General features: G+C 44.5%; 8 protein-coding genes across 8 annotated transcripts; 4 read left to right on the top strand and 4 right to left on the bottom strand.

Annotated features, from left to right (window-relative positions):
* Window positions 1–2,941: 2,941 nt before the first annotated feature.
* On the top strand, window positions 2,942–4,447 carry PUMCH_003871 (uncharacterized protein; the record flags this gene model as incomplete). Its single annotated transcript, XM_063022827.1, has 1 exon — window positions 2,942–4,447. One exon carries the CDS (start codon window positions 2,942–2,944, stop codon window positions 4,445–4,447), a length of 1,506 nt encoding a protein of 501 aa, XP_062878897.1.
* Window positions 4,448–5,195: 748 nt separating this feature from the next.
* PUMCH_003870 (uncharacterized protein) lies at window positions 5,196–6,527 on the bottom strand (the record flags this gene model as incomplete). Its single annotated transcript, XM_063022826.1, has 1 exon — window positions 5,196–6,527. One exon carries the CDS (start codon window positions 6,525–6,527, stop codon window positions 5,196–5,198), a length of 1,332 nt encoding a protein of 443 aa, XP_062878896.1.
* A 516-nt stretch (window positions 6,528–7,043) lies between these two features.
* Window positions 7,044–9,059, bottom strand: PUMCH_003869 (uncharacterized protein; the record flags this gene model as incomplete). Its single annotated transcript, XM_063022825.1, has 1 exon — window positions 7,044–9,059. The coding sequence occupies one exon, from the start codon at window positions 9,057–9,059 to the stop codon at window positions 7,044–7,046; it is 2,016 nt and encodes a 671-aa protein (XP_062878895.1).
* Window positions 9,060–9,157: 98 nt separating this feature from the next.
* On the bottom strand, window positions 9,158–10,747 carry PUMCH_003868 (uncharacterized protein; the record flags this gene model as incomplete). The annotated part of the gene is made up of 1 exon (XM_063022824.1): window positions 9,158–10,747. One exon carries the CDS (start codon window positions 10,745–10,747, stop codon window positions 9,158–9,160), a length of 1,590 nt encoding a protein of 529 aa, XP_062878894.1.
* Window positions 10,748–11,061: 314 nt separating this feature from the next.
* Window positions 11,062–12,390, bottom strand: PUMCH_003867 (uncharacterized protein; the record flags this gene model as incomplete). The annotated part of the gene is made up of 1 exon (XM_063022823.1): window positions 11,062–12,390. One exon carries the CDS (start codon window positions 12,388–12,390, stop codon window positions 11,062–11,064), a length of 1,329 nt encoding a protein of 442 aa, XP_062878893.1.
* A 1,146-nt stretch (window positions 12,391–13,536) lies between these two features.
* PUMCH_003866 (uncharacterized protein) lies at window positions 13,537–14,763 on the top strand (the record flags this gene model as incomplete). The annotated part of the gene is made up of 1 exon (XM_063022822.1): window positions 13,537–14,763. The coding sequence occupies one exon, from the start codon at window positions 13,537–13,539 to the stop codon at window positions 14,761–14,763; it is 1,227 nt and encodes a 408-aa protein (XP_062878892.1).
* Window positions 14,764–15,870: 1,107 nt separating this feature from the next.
* On the top strand, window positions 15,871–16,962 carry PUMCH_003865 (uncharacterized protein; the record flags this gene model as incomplete). The annotated part of the gene is made up of 1 exon (XM_063022821.1): window positions 15,871–16,962. The coding sequence occupies one exon, from the start codon at window positions 15,871–15,873 to the stop codon at window positions 16,960–16,962; it is 1,092 nt and encodes a 363-aa protein (XP_062878891.1).
* Window positions 16,963–17,283: 321 nt separating this feature from the next.
* Window positions 17,284–17,700, top strand: PUMCH_003864 (uncharacterized protein; the record flags this gene model as incomplete). Its single annotated transcript, XM_063022820.1, has 1 exon — window positions 17,284–17,700. One exon carries the CDS (start codon window positions 17,284–17,286, stop codon window positions 17,698–17,700), a length of 417 nt encoding a protein of 138 aa, XP_062878890.1.
* Between the last annotated feature and the right edge of the window lie 414 nt (window positions 17,701–18,114).

Raw genomic sequence — 18,114 nt, 5'->3', positions numbered from 1 at the left:
GGTTCCAGCTCATCACTTTACCAATTGTTCGAGAGCATGCTATTTCAATGTGAGCCATTTTTTGTACATCATCGCATTCTTCTATTGATAGAAGTGTAAGAGAAGAAACACAAAAGAGACGAACTAGGATCAACGAGCTCGCGAAGTGATTTTGTCCGCCACAAAAGTGATCGCAGGTTATTTCATAATGAATTGATGACGTAGTATTCAAAATTCTTGCCCATCTGTTAATCTTTCTGGGTTGAATCAAGGTCAAAATGTCGCACCTGCACTTAAGGACGCTATTCCCATATGCCATCCAAACACGGACACGAATTGATTTCAGCCTATAGGCACATAAATAGCCGAAATTGCGTCTTTTTGGTAAACATGCAGCGCAAGGCCTTAAAACAAGAATGAGAACAAATGAAAAATTGCTTCAATTAAGGCAGTACTGCTGGTGGATTTTGAGCATCTAGGCCCGCCTAGCCATCGTGTCTACTGCTTATTTGACACCCAAATAGTCCTTGGATTGTCGGTTTATTTACCTGTGTGCACAAAGCAAAGGCTATAAACCTTTTCTGTACAGAGACTGATCAGAAATGTTGCCGCCATGCCTAGATGATCCATAAAATTATATACAGGTACTCTGGAAGGGCTCGACCTGCTACTCAAAGTCTGTAGTTCTCAGAGGCGTTGCGAAAGGACTCTAAGTATGGAAGATAAACTTAAATGGAATCTCAGGGATGCTGCTGACGTCAAATTCATTCAAGTTTTGTGTTCGTTCTGTTCGTTCCTGATGACGGAATAATTCCAGGCTTCATCACCTGACGTAACTAGTGACAGCATGCATCGCAGGAAAAGGCGGGCTGCCATTCTCCCATCAATCAATCGGCGATAACGATGACGTGAGAGTTCCATGTGTCTACTTTGATTATGAGATATGGGCTCTCGTGTATTCTTGACCGCCCAAGGCAAACCCGGCATTGTCTCCGAGACAAGTATTGCGTGCAAGTTAGCTAATGGGGTTATGATCTGAACTCCAAGAAACGAGTCGGAGATAGCACTCCGACGAGAAAGAAAAAGACCCTGGATGAGTGAGAACTCCAGAAAAGTAGGGCTGGTCCTACTAATTCTAGAGTTTAAGTTTGAATGCCTACTTTCGAATCATTCTTGGAGGTGTCATAAAAGAAACCGTGGAGAAATACCTAGTAGTATAGAATGGTTGAGGATTTCAACGAAATTCGGGAAACAATACATTCATAACATTGTAAAAATTTCCCATCCTTAGCTTTTCGTAAAGTGCCAAGCGTACTGAAGGATTTGTTGTAGCTTGGGCACGCATAGTGCTTGACCAAACCTAGACTGGTCCATGACTGGAGTGACTAGATAATACGAATCGCACCACCAAAAGCGCAATAAATGCTACAAGAAAGTATCATAATTTAGCCGTTGAATTCAAATCATTCCACGGTTGATTTCGACCGAGGCTTAGGGAGGTCAGGCCATGTAATAGCTTGGCTAATAATAGATGGTAGTAAAGAAGGTCCAGAATGAGCCTCACAACGAGAGAGACGGGCAACTATGGATACTGATGCGAAAACAAAAATAAAATCCCGATATAGAGACAGGACAAGTACTCTTGAATTCTGTGCTTGGTCCCCATCATTGAACGTTGAGTCTTGTGCCAAGGTGCGAGGTGCAGCGAAGCAAGGAATCAGAAAAGCGAAACAAACAAGAAAATACGAGCCAAGCATCAAGGACACCCGCGTGAATTGCGATCCATACCCCGGTCGAAGGAAAATTTGGACCCTCAACTAAGTCACGATATCACATACTAAGGCACCTACAGCCTAGCCCAACCGCATACGCGTGACACCCCACTACGAAGAAAAAAGAGACCCAGTGACAGAAAAAAAATGCGCATTTGCTGAATGCAACCATATCTCAAGTAGAACTAACCGGTCAGGCATTATCGACCGACAATTTGCAACCAATTTGCATCCAGACTCTCACTGTATCTCAAACACATTGGGCCCTGGATTAAATTCCACTTGTCAGCCTGCACGGTCAGCGCACATGTCGTCAACGCTCATCCCCATCGCATTAGGACTCAGCTACCTCAGCACAGCAGCATCGCTCGTTTCAGTGAAACAGCACCCTTTGGGATGCTTCTGTGCTATTTTCAGCACCAGGCGTCGTAACCCAGACACACTAAACCAGCGAGGGTGCAGCCTGCAGCCCTGCATGGGCCCCATGCACGTTTGCCATGCGTAGAGTACACAAGCCAATCTATATGCAGACCGCTTCCTTCAACCGCGCACTTCTCGCTGAAACGCTTCCCGATCGGGCACCGCTGATGCTGGTTCGGGACGCCCTACATGCATTAGGCGATTCGCCCGCTGCATGGCGCAGGCTCGCCTCTGATCTGGCTGATTTCTATTAAATGGCAGGGTCCCGGCCTGTTTTGTAGCGGCTTTTTTTTCTTGTCAAACATCTTCCACCCCACACCCTTTTTTTCTTCCAACGGTTAAAGTTTGTCTCGCTCAGCTTTCTCTACCTTAACTCTCGTGTCTTTCATTTGGCGCACTTACCTTATCGAGGTCTTCGAGGTTCATTTCTTTTTGCCTCGTTCCGTTTGTGGCACCCCTCACACCTAGACTCCTTAAGGAACACTCGGGACACTCTTTTACCGCGGTGATTACCAATCGTAATTCCAATATAAGAAGATACAAGCCACTTTCGTGACTGCCTGGATTTCACCATAGATCATTGGCTTATTCCTGTTGTCGGCGTTGTTGTTTCTTGGCTTCTAAAGAAAACAACTTCCCCAAACATTACAGTCGCGCGTAATTCGAAATCAAATACAAGTGTAGATCGCTCAAGCTTGGCAAACCTACACAAATCCTTCTTTTCGCTCTCGTTGTAACTTCTCATTTTCAGTTACAATCCCACGACAGTCATGTCCGTTGCTCTGCCAGCCATGTTTAGAGATCAAGTAAACACGTCCATGGCTAGAGGTGCTCAAGATAACCTCTCCGGAATGCTCTCACACTTGCAGTCTGCACCTCAGAAGTTGCGCTCCGAGTCGCCAATTGCTCAGTCTTCTCCCGACGCTCGTCCCCCGGTTCTTACGTTGAAAAGAACCTACAGCGCTCATGACCTGATCGACTCATCTGTTGTCAACACGAATATTCACAAAAGACCATGTCTTCTCCTGCCTCCTTCTTCGGCAATCCACTCGCTGTTTCTGGACCCCCTCGGCTCTCAACAGGGCTCCCTCGCCGATGCCGCCGTTGTCGTTCCACAGCAGAAGGAGCATGAAGAACCAAAGATCACTTTGCCTAGCCTCAACGATGCTTTGGCACACATCGAACAAAAGCGTCATTCAGCTCCCACTGTGTCTCAGGATTACCCTGACACTTGTCAGCCACATGACGAACAATGGAGATATGGCCTCTTGGACACTATTCGCAAAACCAAGCCCACTGAAATAGCGACAGCGCCAGTTACAAAGCCGAAATTGCCCTCGATTCAAGAGCTTAACTCCCGCGAGAAGCCATTATTTGATTCTCGTGTGGCTCACAAAGGTCTTCCCGCTTTCCCAGTCCGCAAGGTCAACTTCCCCTACGAATCCAATTATACGTATTTAAATCAAACCTACATGAAAGACGTGGAACAATATCCTGAGTATTTGGAACTCGCACAATCCCTTGTTCTGCTTTCAAGACCACAACCCCAAACCAACCCTCTGGTTTACGCATACAATGCTGGATCAAGAAATCCTGGATTGCGTATTCAAACCCAGCACTACCAACAACACCCACAACTGCATGCTCAACATTTTCCATACGCCCAGGAGGCTCATCTTAACAAAACTATGATGCAACATGGTCTCCCTACTCCTCAGCTTGCTACCTTCAGTGCACCAATGGCTTATGCTCAAGGGTACATTCCAGCTCCAAAGTCTGCGCCTTTGCCTAGCATCTCACAGATTGCTTACGGCACGCCAGACAGTAGCTTCGAAACCAAACCTCCATCGCCATCTGGTTTGAGAAAGGAAAAATCTTTCTCTGGACATCCGGTCTCAGTTAACATGAACAATATGCAATCGAATGGCCGCACGAGATTTATTCCTATCACTCCTCCTTCTGTCAAAAACAAGACTAGATCGGAGTTGATGAAAAGTCCATCAAGGGTTCCACCAGCACTTCCACGCATGTGCATCTCCTGCGGTTCTGACCTGTCTCCATGTTGGAGACCTTCGTGGTCTCCTAAGGAGGGCCAGTTGTGCAACTCCTGTGGTCTTCGATACAAGAAGACTGCTGCGCGTTGTCTCAATGACCAATGTCGCAGGATACCCGCCAAAGGAGAGTGGAACTCTATGGTCAGTAAGGGCATGGCTCTTTACGATGGCGTAGAAGCCTACAGTTGTTTAGGTTGTGGTTACAAGGTCGAGACGAAGTAGACACCGAGATCAAGAATCTTGAGGAATTTCTTGTTTGTGCATTTCAATTCATCGAAGTCAATTGCTCGTGATGCAATAGTTGACTTGTTGCGGTTATCTGGTATTTAATACGCTTCTTTCATATAATCAAATTCAATCAAAGTTATAGAATATCAATTTTAATTCGGGTCTGGTAGAATTGGGAAGTTTCTCTATCCAAGCACACGCATTTCGTTAAACAACCCATAATAGGTCTATTGGAAGGTCATGAAGTTTTGTAGCGATAAAATTGTTGAAATTTTGCTGTGGCCAAGTCGCAATGGCGGCTGTACAAGGGTTCGATTCCCTTGGCATCACAACATTTAATGATGAATAAAACGGATGTGAACAATCTCTGAGTGGGGCCAACGGTCTCGCGTAGATTACAAAACCTGCCTTCCTACTGATAAATGTTTTTCAACATTTTTTTTTCGGTGTTTGGACACATTGCAGTTTTGGAGTTGTTAGAACTCTGGAAATAATAAAACAGCAAAAATGATTAAGGGACAAACGAATGTAGTGGTAAACAGAATTTTCCATAATCATACATTTTTTCTTCGGTGGTTTGTGCTATCTACAATTTAATAGCTTGTGTCAAAATTGGTTTTGAAAGTGAAATAGGGAAGTTAATGTTATGAAGTAGAGTTCGTATAAATGATATTTTCCAAAATGAAATGCCCTCAAGCATGCTAAAATTATACAGAAGAAAGAATATGAATGAGCCACAAAACTAGGCTTTCAGCTGGCGTCTCTTTTTCCGCTCCAACTTGGCAATGTGCTTCAAGTCATCCTCACTTGGCTCAAAGATGTGCCAGATGGTGTAGTGCGGCAAGCCTCCAACACGGAAGCCCATAGCTCTGGCCATCTTACCAAAAGCCTCTGTTTCGGCATGGTTCCAGAGCGAAAATGCTGGAAAGTTGACACCCTGTCTGATGATGCGCGCCTTGGCTAGAATGGATACACCTCCAATACCGTCAAGATCGACGATGTCGTCAGGATTTCCATCAGCTTCTCTAATGTAGGCCAAATGAACACGATACGTAGGATACTCAGCATAACCTTCAACAATGACATCATCTTCTTCTAGAGTTTTAGCAAGAGCCAAAGCGGGGTCTGATTCCATCCAAGAGTTCAAGTCGTATGGCTGTTCTCCACCTAAATATGTAGGCAACGGTCTCCAAATATTTGGCACTGTCACATCATAATCATGTTTCATCAAGTCTTGGATAACCAGGCCCGGACAGGTTTCAATATCGACATCTCTCCAGTAAACCCATGAGTGATAAGGCTGTAAAGCACTAGATGTTAACCAGTTTCTGGCTCTTCCCATCAACTTACGGCGGATTCCTTGCACCTTAACTGCGTGACGATCAGAGAAGCCTTGTCCAATTATCTGACCAAAATCTTTGGTAAAAATTGTCACTGAGCGGAATGGTTTCCGGTAATCTTTGTGGTAGGACTCAGGAGAGTTGTATGCCCTCTGGACATTTGCAATATAATCAGGATCCATGTAAAGCTGGTACAAATCACTCGAACCCTGAACATTAGCTTTTTTCTTGATGCGCTCTTGCTCTAGCAAGTCATCAGCCAAAGTCCCGTTTTGCAAAGCGACAGAGTACTCCAACACCGTATCAAGGGTAGTATCTCCTGGCGAGCAGTCGGAGACAAGGAAGGCAATATCGATGAGCGAATGGTCATATGTCAAGTTCATCATGTTGTGGAACGCCATAGGCAACACATGTTCTGCGTTTCTCAAGGGCATCAAGAAAAGCACCACGTCTTTACTTTTATCAACATTAAGAGCGCCCTTACCCAGATAATTGTCGAGATCATAGAATTCAACGTTTCTGCCGTATCCCGAGTCAAGTATTTGCTCGGTGTCCTCGTCCTCCTTGATGGCTTCTTCAGTGTATCCGTCTTTGGTTACTGTGAATTTTTTGGGAGCAACAGAATGTGTTTTTGCTGGTTTCAGGCGCAACAAAAGATACAAGAAGGCTATTAGAAGGGCAGCTACTATCAATTTGGTTCTTTTGGCGCCCCGGACGGTTCGCTTGGGCTGCATTTTTGAGCCATGCCTGCGGAGTTAGTTCAGTTCCGGGTTTTAGCCGGGCCAATGCCCGCATTTTGTAGCGGGAAAGAAGTGCTACGGTACGAACGCACTCAAATCATTTGAGCTTATGATACATACATCGGAAGATCCGATTTTTCTCGTCTCAGACGAAACATGGTGTGGTGTCAACTAGAATTGTTCAGCCAAACATAGAAGAAGGGGGTATTGTGCAGGAAATGGCTTCCATGAAATCCAATAGATTCTACGAAATAATCTGGAACAGAAAATTGAGGTAGCGCGAGATTTCGAGATCTTTGCAAATTCCTTAATGGCTGTTCTTGCCTTTTTCGAGAGAGTGCAACTCATGGAATCTGTGTGTAGAAGATCTAAACAAAACCACGGATAAGCTGCATATTTAAAAGTATGTATGAAAGAATGACGACGAGGAGTACAAACGCTTGGTTTTACAGTAGGGTTTGTTTTGTATTGGGCTCTCTATTTTCGTCGACCAATGCCATAAAACTCAGTTTACACAACAACCTCGAGTCCGTTTTTCTCCGGGTGAAACCAGTTTGTTTCTAACATTTTCCAACAATGGCGTGCAATGGTGACAGCGTCGGCTTCAGATTTATCGGATTTTCCCTCAATGTATACTTTAAGTTTTGGTTCGGTTCCGGATCCCCTGCAAGTGAACCTTGCGATTCTACTCTCGGAGTCTTCTACTAGAGCGGTAATCATTTGGGAACTCGAATCTGTAGGCAAAATTGGCTTGTTGTTGAGTGTTTTAGAATCAAAACCAATGGTCAAGTCGCGCCATTCAAGGACTTTCAAGTCGCCAATTTTTTGAGGATACAGACCAGGTTCAAATGAGCTTCTAATTGTTGTGAAAATCTTCTCTGTTTTCGAGACGTCGTCAAGCTTGTAATATCCATTACATTCTTTAAACCACCCGTAAGATTCATAAATTTGTTGTAGCTTTTCATCTGGAGTAACTGCTCCATCTGCAAACCAGCGTTGACAGAGTTGCAAGAACACAATTGCAGCCGAAATTCCATCTTTATCGTCTACCAAAGTAAACATGTATCCTATTGCTTCTTCGTAGCCAAATGGTACGAAGAAACCTTGCTTTTTCAAGTCAAGCGCTTTATTTCCAATCCATTTGAAGCCCGTGAGAGTGTCCTGGTAGTTGAACCCTTCTTTGGCTGCCATAGCTTTCATCAACTGTGACGAGACGGTTGAATTGAGGAAATAAGTTTCTTTCAAAGCTTGCGTGCCAAGAGCTGGGTTAGAGCCAAGCGACCCGCCATTACGGACAATTTCTAGGACAAACGATGCAAATAAAGCGCCAATCTCGTTACCTGTGAGCTGCCTCCAAGTACTATCCTTGCATTGAAAAGCGGCTGAAAACCTGTCGGCATCTGGATCATTGGCTATCACGAAACGAGCACCAATTTTCTTTGCCTTGGCAATTGCATGGTCTAAGGCTCCTTTCTCCTCTGGATTCGGGAAGCGCACTGATGGGAATTCGGGGTCGGGCTCTTGTTGCTCCTCTACATCAGCAAATTGGATCGCTTTTCCACCAAAATTGCGGCAAATCTCCGCAAAAACTGGTCTCCCCACACCATGCATGGGCGTATAAACGAACGGAAAAGAGACAGATGCATCGGGAGCAATGAGCTCATTTTTGATAGCCTCCACGTAGGATTTGGTCATGTCCGCATGGACCGCTATAAGCCTACCAGATTCAAGTCCTGCCGTAAAGTTTTCCGTAACATCCCAAACATTTTTGTCAAGCCATGGGGACAAGTTAGAATCAATACTGGCGGCTATTCCAACATCGTGTGGTGGGATAATTTGACAGCCATTGCCATAATACACCTTGTATCCATTATCTTTGGCGGGATTATGAGAAGCTGTCACCATTACACCGGCAGAGGCCCCGAAATGTTTAATTGTGAACGGAACCATTGGCGTGTGGACAGTCAGGGTGTAATCGCACGTCTTTCTCAGAGAATCCAGCTCCGGCGACAATCTATCTACACTTCCAAGATAGTATACTTTGAGACCACTAACTACAGCTACACTAGCGGTCAATTCCGCAAATCTTTGCGAATGGTGGCGGTGATCGTACCCTATTACTATCGAAGGTTCAGTTCCATGGGCCACATTCTTCAAAAGATAAGCAATGAGTCCTTGGGATGCTTGCAAAATAGTAACATCATTCATGTGAGCAAACCCTGGCTCCATGGATGAGCGGAGTCCAGCCGTTCCAAAGCTTATTCTGTGGAGTAATTTCTTCGAAAGGGCATTGTAGTCTTTGAGCTTGTGAAGACACTCAATTTCCTGACGGGATGATTCATTGCGATCGAGAGCAAGCCATTCAGCCACTTTTTGATCGATTTCTGCCAACGTTGAGCTCGTGAACTGAGGATTTGCAGACATTAGGTAGAGATGAATGTGGAGTACCTGCGCCAGGTGTATACATAGATACACAAAAATAGAGGAAAAGTCAAAAGATTTGAATTGGGTTTTATGACAGGCCATAATATTTTCTCAAAGAGACCATGCGGGTCTATACGTGCATTTTATTATACAATTATTTCGGTTCTTTCACAACTCAGACCTTCTCTATTGAGCCAGACTTAGTGCTGATCAATATCAATCACGAACTGATAGATTTTCTTCTCGGAGTATCCAGTGAGTCGTAACACCTTTTCGGTTTCTATGTCTTTTGGAGCTGACTCTATTTCGAACAGCTGAAGCTCTTCTATCTGTAGCTCCGCTAAATTCGATTCCCAAACCTTGCCCTTCTTGAAGTATGCATTTACACGAAGCTTTTTCTCCTTCGTGTCATATGTGGTGAGAATCAGCGAAGAAGGATCAAGAAGTGCTTGCACAGGCGATTTGAACGAGGTTGCATGGACAAGACTCGTTTTGCGCAAGTCGTAGATATCCACGCTACCTTCCTCGTTCTCGTTCACACTAGTTATCACAATCCAAAACCCATTCAAAGCAAATTGAACATTGGTGACAGTACCTTTGTCAATATTTATGGTAGAGACTTTCTTGGTGGAGGTGATCTCATAGATATCAACAGCGCCATCTCGACCAAGAGCGAGAAGGATTCCATCGACATGGATAGCAACGGAGGAAATCGACTCTAATTCTTCTGAGGTATACATCAGACCGGTCGCATCTACTAGTTGCCATTGGTTCTTTTTTGTGATCACGACAAAGAGGGCTTCACTTGGATGCGTCGCTAGGAATTTAAAATCATCCATGTCTATATTTTTGGTCACGTTTTGTTCAAGTAGTTTAAACTGTCCAGTCTTAAGGGCCATTGCAGCCGTCGTGTCGTTTTCATGCAAAAACGCAGCTGCTGTGGATTCAGAACTGACAATCTCATCTGGTAAGAGTTTTACTCCAAATGAGCCACAACATAATGACTTTTTGGATTCTGTGTCGAATGCGGTAGTTCTGAGTCCAGGTAAATCACAGTCCTCATTAGATTCTACTCTAATCGAAACTTTGGATCCCTTGACGATTGGAGATGCAATCTTCTGTTTCTTGTGCAAAGCAAAGAGGAGCTGTTGTGCGTGAACGAGTCTATCCACTGGTACAACACGCGAATCCTGGCTGATGTCATCAGAAGGCATAATAACGTCTGACTTATCTAGAGCTCCGTCAGGAACTGGCTCATCAGGATTACTTTTTGAGGCACCGTTGCTCGATGTGTCGGATGTCGATTGTACATTTGAATTTGTTGATTCTGTCTTTTGACCATTGGAGGAGGCAATACTCTGATTCATATCACCAACAGCAAATGCCTCTGTAAGCTGTCGAAGAGCTAACTGAGCATCGTCCTTCTCCTTTGTGGCTCGTGCAGCAACCCTCACAGCTGCTTCATACTTATAAAGTGTAGCACTTAGCTCTAGTCTTGCGTCGTGAAGTTGTTTCCGCAAGGCGAAGGTTTCGAGAGCCAATGCATCCCATTCATTCTGGAAAGCAGCAAGCATGGTAGGAATTGAAGTGAAGTTGTGCGGCTTGGGAGGCGTGATGGCAGTGGGAACCGCTAAAGATATCAAATCCAGCGATGAGAGTGGTTCATCATTGATGGGGTCTTTTCCAGCACTAGCGATGTACGATTCAATTAGTTTTCTTTCGAATACGGCTCCACTACGGGGCGATACCACAGCATCACTAACAGGCTCTCCAGAAAGGGCGCAAAGCATTGGGGAGAATGCTTTTTGTGTTTACAGGTAGTACAGGTGAAGTGTGTATATGGAATCCATGTGGAGGAATACTAGAAGATAAGTATGGGGGTGTATAATGGAAAATGATGATTGGAATAAAAAATATAATGGAAATATTTAGACATTTGCCGTAGGTATGATGATCTCTTGTTGGTACGTGTTGACAGATTGAAGATCGCTTTGTGTGTCATTTCCCGCTTTCAATTAGCACATACGATTACGCTTAAATAGTTCAATTTAATCAGTCATGTAATTTGATATTTGAATAGTTTTAAGATGCCTCCGAGCTTCAGCTACATCTTGTGGTCATATCTGAACTCTGGCTCCTGTCTCTTGCGTCTACGGTCCGATTTGAAACAGCCACAGCAATAGCCCAAAATGCTGAAAACAACGAGGCACAATGCAGCCACTACCGCAGACCATGAGAATGCATACATCTGGACGGAAAGGTATGGTTTGACTCCGTACTTTTTGATCTCGTCGTTCAAAATACGTCTCACATAGATGAAAACACCAGTAGTGAGACCAGAACCAACAGTCACAACAATCAATGTCAACACCATCACGAAGAAGTTACAACAAGAGAGGAACAGATTGTCCGGTGAGCAACACATTCCTACCAATTGGAAGATTAAGGAGATAAAGGCAAGTGCTGCGCCAGCGAGAATCAAGGCAAAACCAGCGTTTGTTAATCTTCCCAACAATGGAATAGCATTTTGCAAGTCGCCGGGTAATCCAATTGTCTCATAGGTAATCAGATTGACTAAGCCCACCACTTGAGCTGCTAATGCGTTGGTAATTGATGCAAGCGGACCTGAGGCAGTTTCTTGGGCTGTCTGCTGGATGTGGTCAATAATGTCTGTTTTCAAAACTTGCAATGGATCAAAAGTGTATCCTACCTTAGGAGGTGTACAGTAGGTATAGTTGACATCCTTGTTGCTGAATTGAGTACCAAAAGAACCAAGTTCGGGGATCTGCTCGCGGATTCCGTGGATGTCACCCTTACAGTAACCCCAGAAACCAATGTTGTACATGTCGGCAAGACCCAATTGTGAAGCATTAGTGTTGGCAGCGATACGATTAATTAAATCCTCTGTGTCTCCATTGAAGCCAGCGGCAAGAGTAGCCAAAGAAGGCGGAAGAGATAACGAGGATGCGATCTGTTGCAATTCAGAGACAATCTTTGTTGGGTCTGCAGACTGAATCAAGTTGGGGAGGTCGCTTGTTTGGATTGAGAGCTGAGATGTCAATGACGCGAGCTCGGTGGCTCTACTCAAGAGCTGGGAAGGAGCCAAGGTGGTGACTGAGGCAAGTAATGAAGTGAGTTGACCCAAGTCCTTTTTCTCGATCTGAGCAGCCGCGTCGGTGATAGCAGGAGCAATTGGCGATGTTGGGGTTGGTTTGAAGTCCACGTCCTGAATCTCAACGGGAACAAAGTCTCTTCTCATGTTCTGGTCGACAGCATCCTTTAGTAGCGCGCTGACATTGAGGTTCGACAATTGGAAGCTGAGCAAGTAATTGTTGGTCAAGTATGGTTCGTTTTTCCACGAGCCCACCAATGCCCACGACGAAAGAACAATCGTTGCAATGGTGAAAAATAACACCAAGAACCTGAAAAACATAATTCTATGTGATGAGATGTGATGAAGGATATGGGTATTATTTGTATCTGGAGTAGTTAAGACGCGATTGTTGCTAATAGTATTGTAATGGTACAGTTAATGACCCTTAGGGTTTAATAAGAATGCGTCTTGAGTTTATAAATCTTTTTAACAAATGCCTCGGCGCAATTGAGGGTATTTAAGCACAGGCTACAGATTCCGATCTGCACAAAGCCAAGGGAATTGGTAGAGGGGGATCAGTGATGATCCCGTGTTATGCTGGTTAAGTGGCTTTAAATAGACCAGGTATTGTAGGATTTTGGCAACGATGGATGCGCTCCTGTATCTTGCTTGCAGCAGGTATGAGCGTTTCGAGCGTAAATCTGGCATGCAGCGTATATAAGAACGATTACACTGCATGGTGCCCGCTGTTTGAACTTCCGTACAGGACTTCCAGGCGCAGAATGTCACCCTCGAGCTCCTTCTGGAGTGATTCTATATTGGCTGCAAATAGAGTAAACTATTGTTAGTATATGAGGCGTGCCATGGTTGAGGACAGTTACTCAGATACTTGGGTGGTGCCATGCAAAATTGAGTGCGGCTTGGCTTCGGTTGGGAGCTCGGCCAGATCATGCGCTCCCCTGTTTCAGGCCCTCATTGCTGTAGTCAAATAGAAACAATTCATGGCAAATGACCCTGGGCATAGCAACTGTCCACGTATTATTTCTTAATTTTTGTAGTGCCGAGTTTGCGGTAATTCTATGGTAGATACAGGGAAAATGAGGCTAAGTGATTGACATGGATGCGTGCGTGGGGAATGAGGCTGAAAAGATCTTTGTGAGCTAGATCATTGGGAGATCATTTGGAGGTCATTTAGGGTGATAAATTATTTTTGGAAACGGCTAGGTTATTGGTCTGGGTTCATGAACATTGGAGTACAACAGTTGACAAATAGGTGCCCACTATGTCCCATAACGACATGTAAAGACAGGCGAAAGCCCTGAATCTGTCTCGTAGACCAAATCAAGAAATAGTCTTTCCTAAAATTGCGGGAGAAAAAAGCTCGAGGAAAAATCATGCATTGGCTATTTTTTAAATCATTCGTGTGGTCGCATCGTGCTAGTCCCTCTTTATCTTATCTGCCGCGATGAGCATCTCATCACCACAATGGCATCTCTGACAGAACTCCGTGAGTCGAAAAAGGAAAAGAGAGAGAGAAAAAAGGAGAAGAAGGAGAAACTGAAGAAGCCCGTAGAGGCTTCTGAAGTTGACTCTGCTGATCCTGTCTCGGATGTTGTTGATTCAGAACCTGAAAATGTGGAGACCAGAGCTGAGACAGCTGCAACCAACGAAGACTCAGACAATGCTGAGAGCACAGAGACCAAGGGAGACGAACTTGAGATTGACTTGAATTTGTCCGCTCCTCTCTCGAAGAAAAAGCAACGTCAATTGAAGAAGGGTAAGTTGGACTTGGAGAAAATTGCCAGAAAGAACCCTCCTCCAAAGCCTGCTAATGAAGATGGCACAGAGCCCGCTCCTTCCAAAAAGTCACCCTTTGGTGTGTGGATTGGTAACTTGGCTTATCAAACCACCAGAGAAGATATCATCAAGCACATAGTTGACAGAACCCTGGCCAACGAGGAGCCTCTGGTAGCTGTTACCGAGGCAGATATCACAAGAGTGAACTTGCCAAAGAAAGCAAACAAAATCAAGGGATTTGCGTATGTCGACTTGCCATCAGCAAAACATGTTGAAGCCGTTGTGGCCCTTTCTGAGTCGAGAATTCACGACCGTAACCTACTTATTAAAAACGCTTCTTCCTTCGAGGGGCGTCCAGAAGAGCACAAAACAAAGCCTTTGCTGAAGAATCCTCCTTCGCGTATTCTATTCGTTGGAAACTTGTCTTTCGACACTACCGACGATCTACTTGACGAGCACTTCAGACCATATGGAGAACTTGTCAGAATTAGAATGGCTACATTCGAAGATACTGGCAAATGTAAAGGTTTTGCCTTCTTGGACTTCAAGGACGAGACTGGTCCTACTGCTGCATTGAAATCGAAAATGGCTAAGACCTTTATTAACAGAAACTTGCGTTTAGAGTATGGTGAGGACAGATCTAAGAGAACTCCAAAGAGACAGTTTGCCGATGCTGACTTCTCGCTGCAAACTGAATTTTCTGCGCCAAGTTTTAAAGAGAGAACCAGTGAAACTGAGAGTGCTCCCGTACCTAAGTTTGCTCATAAAGAGAGATCCGCTGCTCCTAAGAGAGGCCGCGATCTGTACAATGATGCTCCAAACAAGCGTATGAAATCTTCTGTTGCATTGGCTACTGCTCAAAGAGCTTCTGCCGCTATTGTTCCCTCTCAAGGTAAAAAGGTCACTTTTGACTAATCAAGATTGCTTCTGTCTAGGGTTGTAGCAGCCTCAACTGATGTAACAAATTGTATACTAAATTTATAATGAATTTTTTAAGCGTTTAGCAGCAACCGAATGTACTTGAGACTCCCTCAGGAGGGGAGGTCAGAAATCTACTGAGCTTTGGGTGTTGGGTATCCGTGTTGCCAAGCCGCATACAATCTACAAGCTTGACTCTTTCCATGCGAGTCGTACTGAGTATTTCGAATCATTTGTCTCACCTGAAGCACTGCTGGGACAATGTGATGACACACACCTTTTCTCTTATCGGGATTCTTACACCAAAACATTTTCGATATCTACAAGAATCATCCAATCAAATAGATTGATACCCTAATTGGAACATTTTTTTCCGCGTGACTTGGCGTAGTGATTGGCTCGCAGTTTTGACAACCATCTTTTTATGCGTGAGTATGAGCCTTTATAGCCGTGCATGCACTTATAAAACCTGAAAGGATGAGTCAACGGCTGGCACTTTTCAACGGCCCGTAGATAAGCGGTGAACAGGAAAATAGACCACAATAAACGAGATACCCCTCTTTTGACGTCGCACATTATTGTCCGGCCATGGCTTTGGCACTATATAAGGTACCCGATCTTTCCCGAGGTGGTACAGAACAGCCGAAATATTTAACCATTGCTACTCAATTGTGTGTTAACTTTCAGTATTAAGATTTTCGTATACTTCTTGGATTCTAATACTCTGGAGTTATTTCCTCATACAATTCTCGTTCTGATCTATATCCAAAAAGGTAACTTGAAAAGATCGATTGTCCTAATCAAAGTGATACTTTAGATAAGGTTTGCAGCTACTTCTCAGGCTCTCGAACTTGGTTGTGCCCTGCTATATTTCTGTATCACCTCTGATCACTTAGGCCAATCTTTTACACTCTTTTCGGAAAGAAAAAAATTGATTGATTCAATTCCCCTTTTGCAGTTCTCTTCGCAACTAGAAATCATCTAGTCTAACGGTCGTATCGGCGTTAAGCAGCTGTCAACGCACCCACTCCTAAATCCGCCCGGGCCTATTAAATACTAAACGGCTCCTCGGTTTCCAAATTTAATAAGAACTACAAACTAGATATGTGGAATATCCCAAGATTCTATATCCCTCGCAGATTTTCTTCGTTCGCGATCCCCAAGATTCAAAAGGCTGTGGTGTTCGAAACAAATGGCGGCCCACTCTTGTACAAAGACATTCCAGTCCCAACTCCTCGAGCAAACGAGCTTCTCATCAATGTTAAGTATTCGGGTGTTTGCCATACAGATCTCCATGCTTGGAAAGGCGACTGGCCCTTGCCAACCAAGTTGCCACTAGTTGGCGGCCATGAAGGTGCGGGTGTGGTTGTTGGGATGGGCCTGGGGGTCCAGGGCTGGAAAATCGGTGACTATGCCGGTATCAAATGGCTCAATGGTTCTTGTCAGACTTGCTCTCTATGTGAAAGTGGCCATGAAGCCAATTGCGGTCATGCTGATTTGTCTGGATACACACATGACGGCTCCTTTCAACAGTATGCAACTGCGGATGCCATCCAAGCAGCTAGAATCCCAGAAGGAACTGATTTGGCTCTGGTAGCTCCAATCTTGTGTGCTGGTATCACTGTTTACAAAGCCTTGAAGTCTGCAGAGCTCAAGCCTGGCGACTGGGTCGTTATCTCCGGCGCTGGCGGTGGATTGGGTACTTTGGCCATTCAATACGCGAAAGCCATGGGTTACTTGGTAGCTGCCATTGATGGTGGTGCCGATAAAGAAAAGCTCTGCGAGTCACTCGGTGCTGATGTGTTTTTTGACTTCACCAAGAGCACTGATATTGTGAAGGATATTATTGATGCTACAAATGGAGGTGCTCACGGCGCCATCAATGTATCTGTTTCGCCTGCAGCTATCACTCAATCTACTCAATATGTTCGGCCAACTGGCACGTCGGTTTTAGTAGGATTGCCATCAGGCGCTGAGATGCAATTGCCAGTGTTTGATGCTGTAGTGAAGTCTATCAAAGTGGTCGGTTCCTACGTCGGAAACAGAGCCGATACGCGTGAAGCACTCGATTTTTTCTCGCGCGGTCTAGTTCACTCTCCAATTAAGATGGCTGGCCTCTCAGAGTTGCCCCGAATCTACAAGGAGATGGAAGCTGGCACCATCTTAGGTCGCTATGTGGTAGACACCTCCTACTAAGCAATCCGAGTATTTAATTTTAGAAAAGAAGAAGAGCTTGTCAAAATGACCTCTTTCTGTTTATAGAATAATTGAACTATAATTCAATATGCTCTATTGAGCTTGCCTGATTTCTCGGGCCTCTTCTAGGTAGCCCGCATTCCTAACAAAAGACAAACAAATTACCCTGAAGAAATTCAAATACCAAGAACTAAAGCATCAGCTGATATTTTTGTCATGCTATCACCAATCCTATCCCATGTTTGACCACCTTCGGCTCGGTGGGGCTCCTGTACCTAGGCCCCACATTTCGGGTCTATCTAAGACTGTCTCACACCAACAATGCTTGCCAGTGTTTCTCGAATTCGCCTGTTTCAACCTAAATTCAGTGCGTTCACATCCAGAACTTTTTCTTCTCGCATGTCTTCCCTCACCACCACACAAATTGAGGTCGTCCAAGAGGGCGACGGCAAATCCTTTGCTAAAGTAGGTGACAATGTCACTATCCACTATACCGGGACTTTGGAGAACGGAAAGAAGTTTGACTCTTCTCGTGACAGAGGCAAGCCTTTCCAATGTAAGATCGGAGTTGGTCAAGTCATCAAGGGCTGGGATACTGCCATTCCTAAGTTGTCTGTTGGTACCAGAGCTACTTTGACAATTCCTAGCCACGAGGCCTACGGAGAGAGAGGTTTCCCTCCAATCATTCCACCAAGCTCCACATTGGTTTTTGATGTCGAATTGTTGCGTGTTAACTAGGCAATTGGTCAGTCAACTGCTATTAGTCATACGCCCATAATTTCATAACAATAAAAGATGTACAAAACGACATTATATGAACGACTGAGTCTCTGTATAATTTAATCGAGAATTCGTTACGAGCTTCTCATAGGAACATACCTAGCCAGCTTGATGTCTCTACAGAAATCTACCCTAGACAGTCAAAATTCGCCAATGGATGCTGGATGCTTTTAATCAGTTTATTCAGATGATCGAATGTAGAATTTGTCAACAATTTTGCTCATTTATTCAAATCACAATGGTGTTCTGTCTACCCAGCAAATACTTTTGAAAGGAAGCTATAACGATCAAGGATGAGAATGCATACTTCAAGAAGATTGAGCTGAATGGGCGAATCTTGAGCTCACATTCTTAACAACAGTAAAAGTTTGT

This window comes from Australozyma saopauloensis, chromosome 4, assembly GCF_035610405.1.
Source record: "Australozyma saopauloensis chromosome 4, complete sequence".
In the NCBI taxonomy this organism is placed as follows: Eukaryota; Fungi; Ascomycota; class Pichiomycetes; order Serinales; family Metschnikowiaceae; genus Australozyma; species Australozyma saopauloensis.
The sequence above is the reverse complement of the archived record's forward strand: the minus strand, read 5'-3'. Positions and strand labels throughout refer to the sequence as shown.